Raw genomic sequence first — 23123 nt, 5'->3', positions numbered from 1 at the left:
TTTGCCCATTTATCCATAACACCTGTAAAAAACTAAACAAGTTATTTTCACAATTTACCGTCTATTGCAAATCAGATTAATAAGGACCAAAATAAAAATAAAATTCAATTCAAGCAATCAGCATAGCCAAGCTATACACAGGGTTTTGTTTGAGTCTTTTAAAAAGTATTAAAATAAGGCGGGAGTGAAATCACCGTAATAACCCGATATTGGCCGGAAAGCGCAACGTCTCCCCTTTCAGAAACCATTTGAATTTCTCAGACAGCGCAAAGTGGGGCAGAATTGCGGTACCGCACCACCGCTCCGTTCGGTCCGATAGGGTTACACGCGGTGGGAAGTGTGATGCACAAAAGCAGTCCAACTTGCAGAACAAGTGAGCAAAGTGAAGCTTTGTCGGTTCGGTCTGACCTTGAAGCGTGTGTGCTGGGCTCTAATGGATGACTCAAAGCAGAGGCACAACGAATTCAAGACGAGCCATGCGTCGCTGCTATGTTTGGTGGAAATATGTTCGATAACTGTGTTGGAATCATAAGAAAGCAACTCTTTCAATATTTGCAGAGTTTTAACCAGGAGCATCAGTAACTTTGGAGTTGTTAACGGTCGCTCCGTGCTCCTTGTAGGCTCATTAACCCCCTACAGCCGTCTGAGGAACAAATGATGCCTTACAGCAATAACTCTGGTAGTGTCACTGTGCTTACATGCAAACAACGCCAGGCAGCGACAAAACAACCTAATCAACTTTTAATAGTTTCTGTCGAGTCCTATATTTCTTTCCTAAATATAGGATATAGTGCGAGATGTTGGGGATTAAAGTAAAGCAAGCCTGGTGGGCAGATGTTTTAGACATTTTGTATATTACAGTGAGAGTCACAAACTCACTAACAGCGGCTGTTTTTATGCAATATGCACAAAGTTAATCTAAGTTATAACTGCATTTCTCTTGATCTGAGTTGATTTGGTTCGACAACAGACATATGAATCACATCAGAGTTCACATCAAACGAATCAAGACTTGGGGTTTTTAGGCGGACCAGAGTTTGCCTTTTTTTGGTACGCAGTAGAGGTCAATTGTGCGTTCACACTTCCTCAAAGGAACCGGACTTTTGTAGGCAACCAAACTAGAGTTCGATGGAAGATGTATTCACACCGGCCCTGTTTAGTTGCTGTAATCAAACTCTAGTTCTTTTGTCTTGAAAGTGAGAGATAGACTAGAGTATAGTCTATACCTTAGATAGACTATAGACTATAGTCACTATAGCAACAAACAGATGCTATAGTCTCTATAGCATCTGTATGTTAAAACGCTAATAGCGCTATCACTACACCACAAAACATCCCACACTGACACTGTAATTTGCTTCTTCATCCCATTCACAGTTCAAAAACAATATTGCTAAATATTATGATATTTATGCCGGCTATTTGCATTTGAAAACCTATGACCAGAACTGTGGGGTTTAGCAGTCATTAGTGAATAAATTCATTTAAAAAACTTGGACATGTTACTCCATGTTCACGGTAGCCCCTTGAACATGGTCTAATAATTGATATTTTAATCCAGTTCAGCTCCTCTTAGCGTTTTTAAAGATCGCACTGAAAACAAAGGGAAGTCGAGTCGGCTTCTGAACAAGCCGTCTGCTTTTTGACAGATGTCAGACCCGCAGTGTTGGTAATTGGTTTGATTTTCTCAGCAGAGAGGAGAAAAGAAAGTCGGTAAACCTCATTGAGCTGACAGGTCGTTCTTCCCCCACGACTGGCCCCTTCTTGGATTCTTGCGATCCGCAACACGGAAGATTTAGCAGATCTGTGACAACTGATGAAAGTTTTATCTGGCTACAGCCGAAGCCTCAAGTGAAATTGACAGAATTAGCAGCTTTGACGAAATGCCGATCGGATGGCGTTATGTTCTCTTAGGGGCAGAAATGACTCGGGTAGCGGCGCTGGCGTTTTTCCTCCTACGGTGAATAATAAGTCGAGAATTTGTTAAATCCAATCCACGACTTCCTGATAAGGTTCCTTTTCATGTAATCCTCTGACATGTTGATGACAGTCTAATAGAGCCATGTGAGACGTGAACATGGAAATACTGAAGCGCTTATTGAAAAATGCTGGCCACTTTATTAGGCACACTTGTTGAACTGCTTGTTAACGAGAGGGAATCGAACAATGACATTGTGGCAACTCAGTGGATTAAGGACTGTAAACCCTGGAGCAAAGCCTGACTTATTAAGGTTCAAACCGGGTTCATGGACCGAGTTTATTGAGAACACGTAAAATATCCAGAGTGGGCAGGTAGGTGACTAAAACTACTTTGTTGATGTCAGCAATTAGAGGACAATGCAGACTGGTTAGACATAAAAACGGCAACAGGGGCTCAAATTACCACTTGTCATCTACCCATATATGTATATCCATCTATAGCTAGCTAGTAATTTAGCTAGCTAGATCTATAGATTGATAGGCAGGTTGCTAGAAGAGAGCTATAGACTTAGACTGACTTTATTGTCATTTTGCATGCACAGGGTGTATAGACATCTATCTATCTATCTATCTATCTATCTATCTATCTATCTATCTATCTATCTATCTAGTTAGCTAAAAATCTATTAATGTGTCTTGCTAGCTATATCTACCTATCTTTCTAGCTATCTAGCTCTGAAGAGTGATATAGCTACCTTCAATCTATAGTACAGACCAAAGGTTTGGACACACCTTTTAATTCAATGAGTTTCCTTTATTTTCATGACTATTGACATTGTAGATTCACACTGAAGGCATCAAAACTATGAATAACACATGTGGAAATATGCACTAAACAAAAAAGTGTAAAACAACTGAAAATAGCCCTTATATTCTAGTTTCTTCACAGTAGCAACCTTTTGCTGTGATTACTGCTTTGCACACACTCTGCATTTTCTTGATGAGCTTCAAGAGGTCGTCACCTGAAATGGTTTTCACTTCATAGGTCAACCTGCCCTGTCAGGTTAATAAGTGGGATTTATTGCCTTATAAATAGTCATGAAAATAAAAGAAAACCCATTGAATTAGAAAGGTGTGTCCAAACTTTTGGTCTGTACTGTATAACAATGCATAGTTAAATGTAGGGACTCAAATAGGGGTCCAGAATATAAAAAAATTAAATATGCTAAAAATCATATGCAAACAAAAGCACAAAAAACAAAAAATGCCTGTGTTAAGCAGACATGCCACTGCGCCTCACGCCTAAAATTAACAGCAGAAAAACACAAAATGTCGACTCGGCAGAAATGAACTTGAAAGGCTTCCACGGCGCAGTGGATTACCATTTGATAACAGAGGATTAGATTTAAAAAAAAACAGTTTCATGTTTGTTGTTTCATTCATTATAAAATATATTATTCTTTGTCTCATCTTGGAGTTTTTGTTTGAGATACTTTGTTTCTTAATATTGCAGCCAAATTGTGCAGATGGGCTGTTTTTGTTGAAGGGTTCGTTTTTGACGTCGCACTGCTGGTACTGCTTGCATCACCATTTGAAGGATATCCTGGGAGATTGCACCTCAACATCTGGATTATGAATGACAACTCGCTCTAGGGCAAACACTATGTAGTTTAATGATAACTAGAAGACACAGTGTGAACTGATGCTAACCCTTCCCCAAAGAGCATTAGCCTCTTGGCCGAGGACCCCGTGACTAAAAACCTACAGACAATGCTAAATACGTACAACATATTTTTTCCCCACCTTTATTCACTATTCAAAAATCATTATATTGTGTAGCACCTTCTGATTTTAGTTGGACACGAGTTCTTAGGTTTTTGTTTGTTTTATTTGCTCTTTGTCAAGAACTTTTCCAATTCGCTGTTGCTATGCTAGCCTGAGGAGCATAGCAGCGGCTACATTTAGAAGATGTTTTGTCTATAGATAACATTGTTAAGATTATAATAATCCTCATAAGTTATTTTAGAACTCGTTATATAATTGTTGGGTTTCTTTTGTGTTGGTTTTACGTGAAAGTAATCGAATCATCACTCTGTGAAAACCTGACACCAGACGACATCTGCTCACAAAGCGCCTCGTGTGAAACAAGCAGACGAAAGACGAGGTCTAACGGCATCAGAAGGGAGCGTTTGATTGGAGGTTTTGTGGAGAAAATTGGGACGGGGGTGTGTGTGTGGGTGTGTGTGTGTGTGTAAACAAGTAAAACTAGGTAGAGAGGTCAGAAAAAGTGCTGCTGATGAAGACGAAAAAAGAAGAGTAGGGGGGAGGAAGGATGATGGAGAAAGACTGTCTGCCTTTCCAATTGAGTCTGGCTGTCACCCTGACTTGTGATTAATGAAGTATGGAATCTCATCTGTCTTCCCAGGGACTTTCACCCCTCCAGACACAGAGATGGTCTCTCGCTATCCTGTGTCTGAATCTTTCCCCGCCCCGAACCTGCTCTGCTTTTCTGCTTACGTTCAGTAATTGGGGACCCAGTTACTGTTGTTGTTGATGTTTGTAGCAGCAAACGTGACACCGAAGTGGAAAGATGGAAAACCGAGGAATAACGGCTGCACTTGGGCAACTGTCGTCTTGCGCTCGGAAGGTTGTAGGTTCGATTCCAGCTTCCTCCTGCCACGATGTGCTTCTGGGCAAGGCACTTAACCCCAAATTGCCTACCGATCGGTGTATAAATGTGTGTGTGTGTTTGTGAGTGCGACTGGGTGAATGTGACTCTAGTGTAAAGCGCTATATAAGTTCAGTCCATTTACTTGATGTCTTGTTATCACAGAAGGTTAAAAGAGGAAAAACTGAGATCGTCATTTATTGCTGCCGTCAACAGAGTGAAAATATTAAAAACTGGTTATTTTTCATAGTAAGGGATATTTGGGGACTTCTTTTGGGATTTTGATTTGGCTTCTTGTTGCTTTCAAAGAAAATCGACTGTATTGTGAAGCCCAGTTTGGATTAAGACAAATATCAACAACAACATTTTTTTTTCTTATACAACGGAGTATTAGGGCCACGCTAAGAGAATAAAAATAATAAAATCACGAGAATAAAGTTAGAATGTTATGGGAGTAAAGTCAGAAGTTGCTCCCAGTTCCCCACTGGGACATTCCCCTTCAGAGTTCGTTCCAATTGAGTCTTTCCGACTTAGAAGTCGGAATTTCCCGCTTTCAAGTACAACTTGAAGGCAGCATTCCATCCAGGTCACTTTGTAACTCCTGAGAGGACATTTAACTATCACAGTTTTATTCATAAATTGTCTATCAGAATCAGTGACGTGCGGTGAGGTTCATATTTGGTGAGGCACTGACTTAATCATAATCATATTTACAAACATAGATCCCCTACATGTTATTGTTTGCATAAGGAAATTCCGCGCATGCGGACAACGCTGGACAGCAAAAAGACAATTCTTTAACACGTCATCATAGCCGCGTTGCAGCCGCAGAATAATTCCGTTAACTCAATCAAACTTGGACATGTCCATATTATTATTAATTTCGTTCTGATCTCCACAGCAAAGGGAAAAATTTTTCAAGTACATCTCGAAACCACTTCTTTCTCGCTCTCTGTATCAGCACAGCTACGAGCAGGCTCGTTGCCATAGCAACTGACACCACCACAAAAAACAAACACTCAAATTTTATTGGCGACGTACAGACAGCAGGAGCATGCTCCCATAGAATGGCAGCCGGCGCAGTTAGCGAGAGGTTGATCAAACCCAGGTGAGGATCAACTCGCTGCTGCCTCACCAGCTGCGCTTCCGAGCATTTGAATGGGAAAATGCGAAACTTCAGCGACTTTAAAGAAAAAAAAGAATCAGAATTGGTTAAGCTAAATGAAAAATAGGTAGTAAAAACACAGGGTGAAAATAGAAATATATATTAGTTTTCCATGATGGCAGGTGAGGCTCTGAGTCACGAGACCCTTCGCTTAATAAAAACAGATTTTTTTCAATTGACACACAAGCTACAACGGTGCCAGAGTTTTGAATCTCTCTTTGTGTCTAGGTCGGGCCAAGTGAGCCACTTCTGCTTCATACTGGTAAAATCAGAGCAGCAGGTCAAGCAAAGGGGGAAATTGGTTTGCAGAGAAGTGAGTTGAGAAGAGGCTGGAGAGGTCTTTGTGTTGGCGGATGAACGAGAACGACGCAACAGCTAATCGGGGCCTTAGAGTGAAAACGTCCGCTTTAAATTAGACATACACAAGAGGCAGCGGGGTCTCCGAGTTAAAAACTCTATTTTTACCCTGGTTTTGTAGACGGTGGCAGCCTAAACATGGAGACTGGTTTGTAGTGATGCGTTAAATAACAGAAATATGTCACCCTGCCAATCAATGCGGTGTTTCTGGTGATCGCCTCTGTTGGGTAATAAAACATGTCTGGCAGGATGACAACATGATGGGTCCATTGATTAGGAGAACAATAACGTCAGCGATTCTGCTACAGCTTCATATTTCAGTCTGTGGGGCTTTTTGAAGTCGACATGTTGGACATCATTCTCCATCATCATTGTCCTGGGAGTACAACATATTACATTGGTTTTTATTATTATAATTATTATTATTGTTGTTATTTACCACCTGTCTACAATGGTCTCCGCTTGGAAAACAACAGACTTTGGGGTGTTTGATGTATTTTATTTTTGATTTTTATTACTTCTATCAAACTTAATTTACATTGGCAAAATGTAAAAAATCCTTTTGACGCAAACATGAAATGGAAATTAACATCTTTTTTTCCAAGCAAAATCAGACTTTTGGAGTGCAGACAGTTCCTTGTTTTTTGGTGGAAATTGACTCCTCCCCTTTTCCCAATCTACAATACACACCATTGTAGTTTGCCTCCACTTTCACACGTTTAACTGCAAGTGATTGTATTGGAGGGGGCGTGGCCAGCAGCAGCCTATTTGCATAAAAGTGACAGATCTCTAGCACAGCGGAATGAAGTACAAAATGGGGAGAACTGAGCTGGTGAAATCTCATTATCTGATAATGGTTTCATGCAAAAAATGTAATGAATATGTTGCACAGATCTATCCCAACTTGTTTAAAAGGAAGCATAATAGGTCACCTTTAAAGAGGACACGACTGTGGATATCTGCAGCTCCTCCAGAGTTACCATGGCAGCTTCTCTGAGTCAGTCCAGTCGAGGTGGACGGCCATGTTTTGGTAGGTTTGTCTTTTTGTGAAAATGTTCAAAATCTGGAATGTTAGTTTTAAAACCCAAAGAGTTGGTCACAATTTTTACTTAAGTAAAATTGGGTTATTGTAATAAATTTGGTTGAATATATCAGAGTTCACCAAACTTTATGGATTGTTGCTTGTAAAATCAAAAAACCTGCAGGTTTTTTTCCTTCCTCTCCCCATGCTGCACTGGTTAAAACAAAGCTGAACAAATTCAAAAGTTTCAACAGGAGTTTTTGTCCAAGTCAATGAAACTCAACAGTGAGAGAAAGCTGAAGATTTGCATTAGCTACAGATTAAGAAACGAGGACCAATAATATGCTAAGTGTTTCTAAATGACTGAAAGGTTTCACTGGGCTCAGTTCATTTAATTGGGCCAAAACCCCCCAATTAAATGAACTTCTTCTTTTGCATTTTGTTCTAAATTATTTTTTGTGCTACGCTGTTTTCACGTTGTCTGCTCCCTGAGTTTATTTTAATAGCCCACTCGAATTACAGTAAGCTCTAATATATTAATCTAATATCTATAATTCCATAAATATTCCATTTTCCCCATCCGTTCCTATTCAGCCGTCCGTACAAACCTTTCTTCACTTCGCCATATATCCAGCTCTCTGAGTCTGGCTGTGTGTGAGCAGTGTCTAATTGGGGCTTATTTCTAGCCGGGGTTTTGTTTTATATCAATGGACTTCTATAATACCAGATGGGACAATTAGCATGGCGTGATAACCTTCCATTTTTGCTGCTTTACCTCCGTAAGGCCCCATTAGTTTCTGTCGCAGTAAATGAACTCGAACCCGAAGCTCGCGGATGATTCCAGGGACGATGCAAGCTCGACATAAATCTCCATGACATTCGTACAAAGGACGAAAGGTAACTCATTTAATCTGCTTTTTTTGGCTCAAATTGATTGCTTTCAGGCTGTTGTGCTGTCTTCATGCAGAAACGGCACCAGTGGAGAGGAGAATGTGTGCACACACTATTTCTGTAAATAAGTGAGAGTACTGTCTCAGTCTGTGTGTTTGTGTTAGCATTGTAATGAATTACAAAAGCTTTTTTTTAAATGTCAACCTAAATATGGAATCTATAGTTGAAAACAGATGTTTACACACACACACACACACACTATAAAAAGACAGATAACCATTTTTCTCACGGTCTGACATGAGGCTTAATGTTTTCCTGTTTCGGTCCATTAGGATGACCAATATTTATTAACCAGTAGTTCCATAATAGCATATTTTTAAAGACTATTAATGTTTCAAATACACAAGTTTATATCCATCCATTTTCTAACACCCTTGTCCCTAGTGGGGTCGGGAGGTGCTGGTGCCGATCTCCAGCTAACGTTCTGGGCGGGAGGCGGGGTCACCCTGGACAGGTTGCCAGTCTGTCGCAGAATAAGTTTATATATACAGTATATATATATATATATATATATATATATATATATATACACATGTGTGCACACAAAGAAATATTCCCTCTCAGTATTTAGGCAGTAGGCCTGTCAGAATAACAACTTTTGCCGAATGATAAATTGTTCCAGTAATTTTCACGGTAAACAATAATATTGTTGTTTTAACTTAATTTAATTGGTTTATTTGGTAGGGACAGACATACAGCGACATAGACAAGCTGAACAAAACAGCAGTCCCATGTTTACGTCATAGTGCAACAGCAACAGCTAATTCACAGCACTTGTCCCTAGATGGGCTTTTTTTAAAAAAAAAAAAAACCTCTAAAGGTTAAAGTAATAATCGAACAAACAGTGAAACATGAAACATCAAAAGTGGGTACAGTTCTGTTTTTGACATAACCAGAGTTTTGTTTGCTTCTTAAACATTCGGAAACTGGTTACAGACTTTAAATCAACAGGAAGTGAGTTCCAAACTGCAGATCCTCTCACGGACAGAGCACTTTGAGCAAAAGTGGTTCTTCGAAAGGGAACCTTACAATTTCCATTTGAAGCTGATCTAGTAGATCTGCTGTTGCCCTGCAGTCTATTTATGCAATCACTTAATGATTTAGGTGCATATCCATTTAAACGCTTAAAAATCAATTTTAAAAGATTATAATTTATAAAATCAGAAAAGTCCAAAATGCCGAATTTAGCCAAAATGTGACAATGATGGAATCTGATTGGCTTTTGATATAAAACTTTCAAAGCCCGATTATGGAGACTTTATTTGAAACCACTTTATCTCGATAATGATCCAATGATGTAAGATCACCCTCTTAAAGACCAAAACTTTCATTTTGTAAGGAACCCAACCAAAACCACAAGAACCAAAAAGAAAATTGAGCTAATTTTAATTTATCAAGCGATTAATTGCTGATTGCGAAAAGCGTATCTGGCATTTGCCAGTCCAAATTATTTGGTTAATTATAACTAAGCTGGAAAAAAAAAAGAGGAAATGTATTAATGTCAATAATGAGAGGGGAAATACATAGAATGCCTTTTTATACAGGCTGTGTAAATATGTGGTTTTAACCGTATATGAAGACTTCACAGACAGCTATGACCCGATCCGAATCCCTCGGCTCTAATTAAAATCTTGTGGCTGGCCCTCAGTGCGCTGCGAGCGGGTTGGACTAATGGGAGCGCACAGTCAAGCTCTAATGATGAAGATTTGACAGTTGGGGAAAGTTTGGCGTTGGCTGAAAGGCCCGCGATGCTCTCCGTCATTCTGTCACACGAGAGAACTAATGGTACAGCGTTTATCATCAACACATCACAATGCAGAGGACTTTCTATTCCACAAGGCGGTCAACAGCCGGAGCGTAACTATGGTCACTAATGAAACGTCGGGTATTATCCTGAAAGTAGTTGATGTTGCTATAAAAAAACTGGACTTACCGTTATTTGTGCTTAGTTTGCGTAGTGGAGCCATGGTTACTGCAGACGGCATAAAATATGGTCCCAAACTATATGTATGTATATATATATAAAAAATCATTGGTTGTTATAAGACATACAGCACCTCCAAAACCGGTGCATCCAATTAGATGCAGTATTGTTTCAACTTTGGGTGCTATTTTTAAGTTTTTTTAACTAGTTGTAGCTGTCAGGTGGAGAGCACCCACAATTTCTCCAATTAAAAAGTTTGTTTGGTTGTATTTTAAAGTGTAGGTTTTGCGACTTACCCATGGTTAGCGGTTGGTGTCCTACCTGCAGCAGGCGAGCGGCGGGCTGAAACGCCGGCTGGTACCGGGGTTCTAATGAGACCAGAGCGGGCTTGCAGTGGATATCTGGTAAAGTGACAGCGCGACCACAGAGCACAACACCGCACCCGAATAAACCCGTTTAATGTTGTGATCCTTGTTTATTTGTGTTTGAAAGGTTCGGCCAAGTACAGTTAATTTCTCTACATTGTTATTAGACAAGTGCTCCCACATAGGCTCAATACGTTGAGCTTTTTTCTTGCATTCTGCTCTCAGTCTGATGTTAGTTTAACCTTCTAAATCAGTGTTAGTCTTCCCTCCCTGGTTTTGTAGCTTCCTGTGTGTTAATCATTCACCTTCCCTCTGTCTCGGCTGTATCTGATTGGCTCCCCTGCATCCAATGTCTTTCTCCATCCTGTCCATATAATCTCTTCTCTTGGGCGCAAATCTCTGTCGCTATTCTGCTACCGTTGGAAAACAGAAAAACTATTTCGCAATTGCGGTGTTTCCATTAAAGAAGAAATTTAAGCTTGTTCACATAATAAGCTCACGGAAGCAGCTGATGTAAACGGTTACATGAGACGTGTTCATAATTCCACCATGATGCTAGCGCTCATCATCTATCAGCCACCAGAGGAGACATCGGCGTCTAATTCAGGCGTTGGAGCAGGAAGCGGCTGTGTGTGCTGCGTTCTGGGTGAATTTGTAGTCGGCAAATTTACAAAAGAGCTATGGATTCAACACAAACGACGCACAACCTTTTAAGGGAGCCAGCTGCACATTCTCTGAAAAAAACAAAAACAAAACAACACCCCTCCCCCCCAAAAAACAAAACATTATGCTCTTACCACTTCCTGTGATCTTCTTTGTCGTTTTCGCCAGGAGTAACATCCAGCTGTTGATCAAGTGACTCCTGATGTGGGGAAAAAAAGTGTTTCCACTGCGGTTTTGCGAAATATATCTATTTCATTAGTGAAACCTAATAAAATAGATATGTCATTAGTGAAGCAGATATATTCAAGTGAAAAACCACCTCTTACTAGCGCAAAATTGTTTATATTTTATTTTATTTTTTTAAATTGCCGTGCTTCTATTAAGCAAATGTATGTTCTTAATTTCAGTTCTTGTATGGTCAATGGAAATGCAGCTGTAGTCCATGGCTGGGCTCTCCTGTTGCTGTTTTTTAAAACTTTTTGTGTCATTACCACTTTTTTTTTTTTGCTTTTGCCTGGTCGTTCATGCTACTAGTTAAACCTGACCACAATCAGACTTCAACCATTTACGTCCACAAAGCGCCCAGCATGCGCAGAAGAACGTCGACGTCGCACAGAATAATGTGTGGGGAAAATTACGGCTCGATTTTTAAAGCTTATTCCGCATTAGGAGTCAACACTTATCATCACAAGATCACAACAAGACGAAGGGTTTTTCATAAAAAGAAAGCACAACTAGCAGCGTCTGGAGAGAAGTTTAAAATTTCATCCAATCGCTGTTTAAAATCTACCAGACTGAATCCAAGTCAAGGGGAAAAAAACCCCCAGACTGAGCTGGAGTAGAACTGAGCGGAATAGCGCAGGAAGGAAATGGCCAGGCTAGTTCTGGGTTTGTTTTCGGATCATCTCTAGGTTTTTGTCTTCTTTCATCTAGTCTGAGTTCTATTGAGTTGTAGACACAACTGGGCTCAGTGCTTCACTTCGCTCTTCGTCGGTGTTTCAGGTTCACAAATGACCGAGGAGTTTAAAGTAGTACAACGAGCTGTGAGAAATGTTCAAACTTACATCCTGGTGCCTCTATTTATATACAGGTTGACTTCTGAAAGCAAGAGCCGCTACATCTGATTTTTATTTCTAAAAATACTTGAAAACCACACGACGTTTTCCTTCCACTACAAGAACCACTTTGTGCTGTTTTGTCTCGCATATACGTAATGAAAATAGATTACCGTAATTTGTTTCAGCATTGTGGCAAAATGTTTACTTCAGGGCAGATGGCCTCTACTTTTTAAGAGCGGAGTCAGTTTTGAAACTGTATCTTTTGGGGGGGGAACAACAGAATATTCTCCAGCACCTTTTTATTTTTCTTCATAGAAAAAAACCTGACATTTTTATCACCTTCCAGCCGAGTTTACAGGCTTGTTGAACAGCCAGGCGGTGCAGGGATGACATCCAAAGAGCGAGGCGCATGAAACGGATTTCTGCTGAGTACAGGTTCGGCATTTCAGGCATGAGGCTTTCAGTGCAACACAAAGCCGCCGGATGCTAAGAATATTTATTTCCAGCACACACTGTATATTTTATATTTTGCAGGATGAAAACCGTCCCACCTTCTAGCTTGGCTGCTGTGGGGAGAATGAAAGTTGAAAATGTTCACTCTAAAATCAAAACTTCGTCTTGGTACTTTTCCTTGTTCTTCTGTATGTTCCTCAGATCAGTCAAGCGATGTTGGAAAGATTAATACCTTCATCAAAAATGTTAAAAGGAAAAATTACCTTGACTATGAAATTGGTTACTGTTGAAGCTATTATTATATTCATTATTTGCAAAGTATTTTACTTGCTTTCATTGTAGTTTTGTTTTTGCGTCATAATTGAAGTGGTTCTTAAATCTTTTTGGCATCAGATGGAATTTGTGGCCAATTTTACATTGAAAGATTTAATAAACATTTTGAGGAAAGTGAAGTCGCTCTCTAGAATCTCGCTGCTGCGTTTCCGTTGATCATAGGATTTGGGCAAATTGGAATTAGGAAACTAAATTCGCTTTATGTAAATCACGTTTTTTACTAAAATGCTTGTGTGGTTTTTTTTTTTTTCGGCTGCAATGAAATTTGTGTATTTTGCAAAACAGCTACGGAAACACTTTTTTCCCCCATCAAGAGTCACATGATCAACAACTGGATGTTACTACTGGTGGAAGTGGTGGAAGGACGATGTCGCTGGATGTTTTTTAATGGCTTAACACGTGAACAAGATGATTCACATGTGATTTAATTTCTTCTAGTTTCTTATTTAAGGGAAACACCACATTGTTTTCTTTTTAAACATTAGCGGAATATGGAAAAAGTTTTGCCCACATTTGTCATGGAAACACGGTGGATTTGGGCTTTGACTAGACTCAGAACTGTCAAGTCTGTAAACGTAGCGAAGATCAAACTTTTAGGGTTTAAAAATGTTCTTTCATAAATATAAGAACACAAATTTTGAGTCTGTGGGATAACGTGCACTTCTTTTGCTCCGACAATGACGCATCTCACTTAAAGTTTAAAATGATTTTTTTTTAAAATACACAGCTAATATCTGAAGTAATTTAAAAAATAACTGTATTTCTGTGTGGCTTCGGGACCACAGGTGGTTTATTTAGCAGAAAACGTCTTGTAAAGACGACTCTGGAATGAAAATGTCGTGTTTTGCATATTTCATTTATTCAGGTGCCTCTTATCTGCGCTCCACCAGGGGCTTTTTTGTAAACAGGGGAGGCTCTGGCCCAAACATTACACAGGAACAATTAGCAGGAGAGTCCTGGAGGAACGCCGGAGCCTGGAAGTGACTTCAAATCAGTTTTAGTGAGCAGAATAACTAAACGCGAGGTATGGAGTCTAAAAAGGCCTTCTGATTCTTTTGGGGCTGTTGTTCCCTGACACACAAAACAAATACGCCTGCCACTTCAGGCCGAAGGGTCAACAGGTTATGGCTCAACACCACGAGCTTCTGCGGTGACAGACGGGAGCAAGAAGCCGAGAGGAAACACTGGTAAAGATGAAGAAGAAAAACAAACTGGATGTAGCAGTGTGAGGCCAGCTGACGGGGAAAAATACTGGGATTTTTATTCTCAGCTAAAGTTAAGGGAAAACAGAAAAAAAAACTTAAAAATTGAGTCTAAATAAATTCATGTCGAGAAGTCATCCTTATCGGCACTTGTTCAGCTCAAGGATAATCAGAGTCGGCTTGTTTGGGTTCATTTAATCTGTTCTGGTCATAAGGAAAATCTGGAAAAAGTCCTGCTCTGGAAGAGAAAAAAAAACATCGGCTTTAACAGTTTCAACACTGAACTCATCATGCTGGCTTCAATAAATACCGGAGCTGCTTTCAATACAAAGAAAAGAACTGAACAAATAATAATAATAATTATAATAATAATCGTACTGAATTTCAAAACTAGCTGCGTTCCTATTAGGATTTTGCAGCAAAACTTTGTTGATATTCCACTAAAGTCAAAAACACACAACTGCAACGTTCCAATAAATAAGAAATGTGATTGATACACACATGAATATGTTCGTGATATCATGTGATAAGCCATTTCAAAACACGCAGTTCCATCATCTTCCTGCCACTTCCTGTCTTCCTCTTCTTCTTTTCAGGCAGGAGTAACATCTGGCTGCTGTCCATGTTTCAATATGGCCGAAAAGCCACCTAATACTAGCATAAAAAATGTTATCGAAGAATTTTTGATTTTTTTTTTTTTTTCCAAAATTGATGTTTCTATTAAGCAGATTTATTTTCTTCAGTCTGATTTGTGCCATTTTTATAATCAGTGAAAACGTAGCTATTTTGTTCGCCTGCTGTAGAGATTTCCAGGACCTTCTGAGACAGAGGTGTGACCAAGTCACTGTGTTGCAAGTCTCAAGTAAGTCTCAAGTCTTTGTCCTCAAGTCCGAGTCAAGTCTCAAGTAAAGACAGGCAAAAGTCGAGTCAAGTCTCAAGTCAGGAACCTTTAATTTCAAGTCATTTCGAGTCGTTTTTATTATTTTTTTATAATTTGCAATTATACATAAAATTCAAATAATAGACCATTTGTTCGTTTTAAAATATGTATTTATCTCAAATGATAGAACATGTGTAGCTGAACACAAAGTATAAAGAACATTTTTAAATTGGACCACTTTATTGCCCAGTTCTGTTAAACTTGATATTCAATAAAAAAAAACGAAAATGCTGACATTTCCACAGCACAATACAAAGAACCATAACAGCAGTTTTTTCCTCTTTTCTCTGACCTGTCAAAACAATATATTGTCAATATAATTTCCCAACGTAGATGTCTTCAAATACACCAACCATCCTTAGATGATACTAGACCCGGCTCATCATCATGATGGGACAGAGAGACTCTGTTCCCTGTGTTCAGGTCCAGAATCTGCTTTCTGTTCCGGAGCCCCGCTCACTATCCACCGGCTTCCTGAGCTAACACGGTGCACATTATTTGTGGAGGCATTTGAAGGACCGGATTTATGGTAAATAATCACCAATTTAACCCGGAGTACACATGCTAACACGAAGTTAGCTAAAGTCAACTATCTTACAGCAAAAGAAAAGCGCCACCTACCGATCTTTGTGAAGCTTCAAATGCCGGACAAAGTTGGACGTCGTGGCATCTCCATCCGATATTCTCTTCTTGCATGTTTTACAAGTTGCAGTTCGTTTTTTAGTCGAAAGTTCATAACCTACGTAGCCAAAAGAAATTACTCGCGGAAGCATATTCGAGCGGTTATTTCGTATTTTGTTCCCTGAGCTCTGTAGCTTTGCCGCGTTTTTTTAAACGTCCAAATCCTGTTAATTTGATTGGTTGTGCTGCAGCTACGTACACATACATACATAAGGAGAGAGGAAAACCATAGTGACGGTCTGCGCATATTGATACGGAATGAGTGACATTAATTAATGACGCCACTTTATAAATAATGTGTTTTAAATTTTAAGACTTTGAGTAAAAAATATCAAGTCTTTTCAAGTAAACAGCTTCAAGTCGAGTCAAGTCCCAAGTCAATGGCATGAAAGTCAAAGTCAAGTCTGAGTCTTTGAGCATTTTTTCAAGTCAAGTCTCAAGTCGTGATTTTAACGACTCGAGTCTGACTCGAGTCCAAGTCATGTGACTCGAGTCCCCACCTCTGTTCTGAGACACTGAATATTCAGGACACGTCATTTTGTTGTATTAACGTCAGAATATTAGTCGCTCTGAAACAAAGACCTTTGTTCATGCCTACAAAACACTTTGGAAATTATATATTACCACTTTGTCACGTCACATTTACAACCTTTTAATTCCTGAATTCACTGAACTCTCCAGTTGCTAAAGAAATTCTGCCGAAAAAAAAAACTTCCCACTGCATCAGATTAACAAAAAAAACCCATAAAACTTTATTGAACATCCTTCTAAAAATACTGAAACGTTCTCTGCTTTGGTATCAACTTATGTACATTAATAATATATAAGTTGGTGCTGAAACTTAAGCACAAGAAATCACAGAGTCTACACCTTACAGCGAGAAATTGCACAACATTTGCAGCTTCTCTAACATTTTCTGAAAAAAGCAACAGAGTGAACAAGATGCATCGCAAACAACATATACAAACCCAAATCATTCCCCGGAAAATAGATATTTAAAAGGTAAAATGTTTCCTTTTTTTAAAAATCACTTTCAATAAAGTTTCATTTTGATTCAGAGATTTTTGTAAAAAATTGCAGAGGTGCTTCTGAACAGGCAAATGCTTTCTAAAGTGTGGACATTATGATTGGACCAACACATTAGTGACTACAGACAATATATTGCTTTATATTGCAACCAGCAGCCGGATAAAATCTTTTTCTCTGAGAGTGTTTGCTCTCAGAGAAAGCAAGTTTTTAAAACCAGTTTTTAAACAAGAGCTTAAAAATCCACCATTCAATATGAGAAGATTTAGTAAATGGGGACATTATTTTAAATGGGTGGTATTATGTGTTTTACAGCACAATCAAGTAACTATAGTACCTTCAGTTGTTATAAAAATGCTGTATATGTCAATTATGACAAAAGAAACTCGAGTTTGTAATTTGACATCTTGAAATTGGGCCTCTGTCTCTTTAAGAAGCTGCTGCTCTTTCTGAAACTCTGCCTTCAGGAAGTCATCACAATGCTTCTGGATATTATCTTTGCCATAATTTACAGTAAGGAAGGTACAAAAAAAAGTAAAGAAGAGCCTTTTGTTGATTGCTCCATACATGCCCAAAGTTTTTTGGGTTAATGAAAACTCACACAGGTCATGTACATTCAAATAAAGTGTGGAAAGACATCAAACAACGTGTCCATAATGTATTTATGAACTACCAGCAACAGTCAAAGCCAAGCCAGAGCATTGTGGTGCACAGCATTTTAAATAAAATGAACAAAATAGCAACAAAGGAATAAAAATACTTGAAGACCATTGCAGTTATTTAAGACCATTTTTTTCTTTTTAAAAAAATGCCTGCGACTACGTAGAATAATTCATTCCGTCAAAGACATCATATAACGCAGACCTTAGGCTATGAAAAATAAAACTAGAGGATAAAACATTCTTTTCATTTGTTAAAATTGCTAACCTCAAGATGAGACAAAGATTGAGGTTTTTAGCAACAAACAGCAGGATTGATGTGAAACCAAAGCGGAACAGCGTGTTATGCTTGCCGTTGAGTATGGCGAAGAATCCACGATGAGGTGAGACCGTTTCTCTGTAAAGCATCCTGGGAAACTTGTTCGCATCAGCATGGTTGTGATTTTGACCTATTGAGTGTTTTATAATGTGACCTTTGCTGTCGTTGTCCATTTTAGAAAAAAAAATAGTTTTATTCTCAGCCAGAAAATTGTTACCAGATCATCAAGTGATAAGATAAATCAACACATGGATAATTTACATAAATTTATTAAGGGGAATGGTCAAAGAACATCCTCTCTCTATGCTCTAACAGGGTGGCATATTAAAGCTACAGTATGTAACTTTTACAAAAATATGGTTTTTACATATTTGTTAAAACTGTCACCATGTTGTGACAGTTTAATGTGAGACAGATGATCTGTGAAAAGATCGATTTCCTCCACCTCTTTCCTGAACTATTGTTGTCGTCAGAAGGAATGCGCCGCTCCTGGTCGGAAACAACCAATCACAACAAGGAGGAGGGTCTTTGCGCACCTTCTGTACGTGCTGCTAAATATGCTAATGGCTGCGAAACAACTTACCTTTTCCAGGAAAACCGTTTGTCTCTTGTTATCATCGGTGGCCATGCTAAGTAGTGTTAGCATTCATGGTGGGCTTTGTTGTGGTGAACCAGCGAGAAAATGTGAGAATGTGCGTGGCGGGTATACAAGCATGATTGGCCGCGCTAAGACCCCCCGCCTCCTCCTGGCTCTGATTGGTTGTTTCTGACAAACAAATACAGCAGCGTATTTGTTAGATTTTATTCAGATTGTCTAATAGCTTGCTTTTATGACAGTGTCAGTTTTAGCAAATGTACAAAAAACATCTAGATTTTCATGAGTTATATACTGCTGCCTTAAAGAACACCCTGCTGGTCAGAGTGCGCCATCAACAAAAGTACGAATGCGTGCGACGCCTCGTTTAAAAACGATCGTCCTACGAATTTGTTTTCCGGACACTGACAAAGTATACTCAAATTAAGAGCTTACTCAAATCAACAGCTTACTTTTTGAAAAAATTATGTGGGAGAGCACGTTGCCGTGATAAAAGAATCATTCGTATTAAGGATTTTTACCAGCGGTGCAAACAAATGTGGCCTGCGCTGTCTGTTCGGGGTCCTCCGACACAATGCTCACCACCTTTTCCCTGCGCTCTCTTTCACACACATGCATAAATATCCTCGCTGTCCCACTTCTCTGTCGCCAGTCCCAAAGAACACACCATCAGTCACAGAGGGACCGCTCAGGCATACGGACCGTCAGCAAGTTTACCGTCTGTTACATTTTTTTCCAGCCCATCGTCTTATGAAGTAATGCACTGGTGTTTTGGTAAAAGGGGTATCAGCCGCTGCTATCTATGTAGCACTGTGCCCGTCTGTTCCTCATCCAGCGCTCATTAGCATGAAGGCTGGAATCCACTTGTCACCTGAGAGCTCATTTATTGTGCTCACATTTTTTTTAAAATAATGATTTATTTATTTTTTTAGTCTCCATCGTGTGCAGGTAAAAAATACATTCACTGCAGCAGACTGAGGAGAATAACAGACTAGGATAATATTAAGTATAAAAGCAGAGAAGATTCATTGCAATAACAATAGTACAATCTGCTGTGGTGGGAAATATATATCTAGATAGACAGCTAGTTTGATGGCTAGATAAATAGACAGCTAGTTAGCTATCTAGTAATATGTATCTAGTTAGCAAGGTAGCTACTTAGTTAGCTAGGTATTATCTAAATCCAGCTGGGTAGCAATTTTCTTGAATTTACCAAAACCATAACCCACCATCAAGCTGCTCTCTACTGATAAGGTTTAATTGTACAAGAAAAGATGGTGAATTTTAAGGAAATAATCTTTTCTGTTTCCCTGTTGTAGGTGATCCTGTTCTTCTGGTAGAGTTTATTTTTTTCTTATTTCTTTGGTGGTGGTTTTCAAAAATAACTGAAGGCGTACATTACTGCCACCAACTGGTATGGAGTGTGAACTGGAGATAATGCTGTTCACTAATAGATTTTATACCTGAAAATGGATTGTCTGGAGAAAACGGCTTCTGTTTTTTTAAAGAACTGAAGAAAACGGATCATATTTAGACAGATGTGGAGCTGAAGACACCTTCCACATTGATTAATGAAGTGTTAAGGATCAGTTATGGATTTGCTGTAGATGCTCTGTCTAGACATAAATGCGTGACATTAGGAGCCATGAACAAATTATTTGCTATTCCTTTGTCAGTATTGAAAGAGATTAAAAGGTGAGGAAATGTAAAGTCTCCTATATTTTTTACAATAATTCTAATAAGAATTTTGCTCAATTTTCTTTTTTTAAAACAAAATCATAACCAATTAAGGCACTTAATAAGGCATACCATGTTAGAAAGATCATGTCCACCACTGGACGTGTTTCATAACACAAGAGTCCTTATAATTATTTTAAGAATGATTAAAAACTGTTTAGGAAAATACACCAAATCTATTTGAAAATGCCATCTGAAGTACAACATTAGCATACATACAGTATGTAACATATATACACATTTAAAATATGCATTTTTTTAAATGCATGCAGTGTACTTTAAAGCGATTATCCAAAGCATAGTTTTAGTAATGTTATATTATTGTATAAAGTGTAGCATAATACATTTTAAAACAACTTGGTGTGTTTCCATCAGAATCCACCAGATGCCCACCTGCACATCTGGTGGATTTAATCCAGATGTGCAGGAGAAAAGGCTTCTGACTCTAAACCCTACTGCTTAGTCTAAACATGTGGACAATACAAGAGATTACACAAGACCAAAGGTCTGTGTTAGAAATTGTTTTGTATCTTTTTCCTGACTGATACCTTTGCACAGTATGCTTCTTTTAATCCCCTGTAACTTTACGAGGTCAATCTAACACACACACACACACACACACAAAACAACTTTTTTGTTGTTTCAGTTGCACCGAGCAGGATGAATGTTATGTTAACTGTGGGAATAATATTATTATTAATAAACAGTTAACATAGGGTTTGTATTATGAAGATAAATAGTGATTTCTACCTGGGGCTTGTGGAAGTAAAAGGTTGTCATGCTGCTGTTCATCCAACCTTATGGATCCAAATGCATTTGAGTTCAAAATGTGTTCCTGTGATCTGCAGTAATACTGTATTTATCTGTACAGTTTGCTCTCAAAAGTCCACTTGCACTCATTCCTATCCAGTACTGCTAATCAGCCAACACTTCAATTAGTCAAGTAAACAAATAGTTCAGACAGCAGATATGTTTACATACCATTCATTGTGTGATTAAATATTTAACAATGTAATTACCTATTCTGTTGAAATCGACACGTTAAAGTCCCTCCATGAATCGAGATCAGGGATTCGCTGGACTGCGGTCCAAATCCGGACCCAGAGGGGGGTTTAGGCCGGACCGCAAAGCATTTTCCTAATTGACTATGTAATTAGATTTAGACATTTTATTCTTGCCGAGAGTGGTGTCCGATTTTTGAACAGGCACGGCGGGCGGCTGTGCAGTCTGGTGGTCCTTTAAAGTAAGTTGCTATGTTACAAGCTTAGAAGCTCACACAGGTAGCTGGCGATATAAAGTGGTGCACAGATGAGTGAGTAGAAGATGATATCAGAGGTCACAGTCAGACAGAAGGGGAAATGTCCTCTGTTCTCTCCTGTTTATCTGAGATTAGATCACATGACTCATTCAAACAATCAATTTGAGAGCCTAACAAATTGTTTTGCTAATCCTAACCCTTATTTATTGATTTTAAAAAGCAAGCTTGGGAATAGATTACTACATGACGCTATTGAGATTCTTCTTGTCATTCCTAAACCTTACTCTACCATTCCTCCTAGTAACAGTGTCCATGCGCAGACGGCACTCAAAGCCATGTCGCACCGGAGGAACTTTAATGTCGTTAGCATGCTACATCAGCAGTGCTACATATAGAGTAAGTCCCTATTTAGAACCAGGTTGTTTGATGCAGGTTGAAGTCCTTCCGTGAAATTGCAGCAAGTTAAAAGCTTTAAATAAATAAAGGTCTAAAATAATTTGTACAGTATTTTTCTTGTGCTCAAACATTTTGTCAAAACTTTACCTCTGAGTAACAAAACTTTAAAATACTTTGGGTCATAAACTGCCCAGGTTCTTCATGTGCTGTTAGTAACAAAATCAATCAAAAAATATACCTCAGTCAATGTTCAGCTTCAAAACACATAAGGCCCTTTGAATGGACCAAATGTATTTTTGTATGTCTCTTTGAAAGAAAAGTTGAAAAGTCAAATGTTCTGCAGATAAACAAAGGCCTCAAAGGTTCTGTGTGTTCACTGCAGTGGGTTTTTGCTCACGTTGTCCAGAGGCATTTCATGGTTTCCATTTGTTACCAGTCTACCACCAGTCAGGCCGAGGCAGAGATGATGTCCGCAGCCCTACAACATTGTTAGTGATTTCCAGGACAGGGATTTGACGTTTTCACGGCAATAGCCAAGTGTCAGCCCTCAGAGTGGGCCACCAGTGAAACCACAACCACAGGTTGGTTGTAAGACGACGGGGCTTTGGTGAAGTCAATGGTCGGTTCACAGGACGGGCCCAGCTGGGGTACAGTGGCAGCCGGTTGGCCCAGAGAGGCGACCATAAACAACAAGTCGTCGGTCCGGCGGGGGCCGGTCACCGCCACTCCCTTCACAGCTTTGGTACCGGCCTTGGAAGAGCTCTTCAAGCTGGAGCCTCTGCGAGGAGCGGCACAGTGCAGCAGGGCTCGGAAACATCTGTAAAACTGGGGCAAGCACACAAACACAAAGTTAGGGCACAACATGAAGCATCTCCAATTTCAGTTGTGTTTCCTTTGGCCATGTAATTACGCAATTTGACTTTTCGAAAATGAATTCTCTTAAGCTTCTCGCGGTTTTAGTTTGACGCTCAGGAGGAGTGCAGCAAATGTCACGATTGGACAGTGAGGAAGTGGGTGTTGTCCCATCAGACCGTCTGTTTCCACACACAAAGAAACAGAAACTCATAAAAGCACATGCGGGGACAGTGCAATCCAGCCAGACATACATCCACACATAGGAAAAAAATCCCGTGGGGTCTAAATGATCCTATCGCCTAAAGCTGTGGGAGTGTTACTGGAAACACTGCAATAAAAAAAAAAAAAGAAAAAAAAAGGTGTTTCTCGATAAAACATTTTGCCGTTTTCTTTGACCATATCGAAATTTGATTAGTTCACAAAACTACAATGGACACACTTTCCCCGCCCCCCCATCACATGGGTCATGTGATCAACAACCGGATGTTACTACTGGTGCAAACAACGAACAAGACGACAGGAAGTGGTAGGAGGATGGCGGGAGCTTTTAATGACCTATTGCGTGAAACCTATTCAC

The 23123-nt window shown here is 39.3% G+C and overlaps 1 protein-coding gene across 1 annotated transcript in view; it reads right to left on the bottom strand.

Annotated features, from left to right (window-relative positions):
- Nucleotides 1–16723: 16723 nt before the first annotated feature.
- LOC114146943 (vertebrate ancient opsin-like) overlaps nt 16724–23123 on the bottom strand; it is a 100422-nt gene continuing 94022 nt past the window's right edge. Inside the window, exon 4 of the mRNA XM_028021405.1 lies at nt 16724–22516. Coding sequence (XP_027877206.1) covers nt 22232–22516 — 285 coding nt within the window. The 3' untranslated portion in view covers nt 16724–22231. The remainder of the gene's footprint in view (nt 22517–23123) is intronic.

This window comes from Xiphophorus couchianus, chromosome 6 (assembly GCF_001444195.1).
Source record: "Xiphophorus couchianus chromosome 6, X_couchianus-1.0, whole genome shotgun sequence".
Classification (NCBI taxonomy): Eukaryota; Metazoa; Chordata; class Actinopteri; order Cyprinodontiformes; family Poeciliidae; genus Xiphophorus; species Xiphophorus couchianus.
The sequence above is the reverse complement of the archived record's forward strand: the minus strand, read 5'-3'. Positions and strand labels throughout refer to the sequence as shown.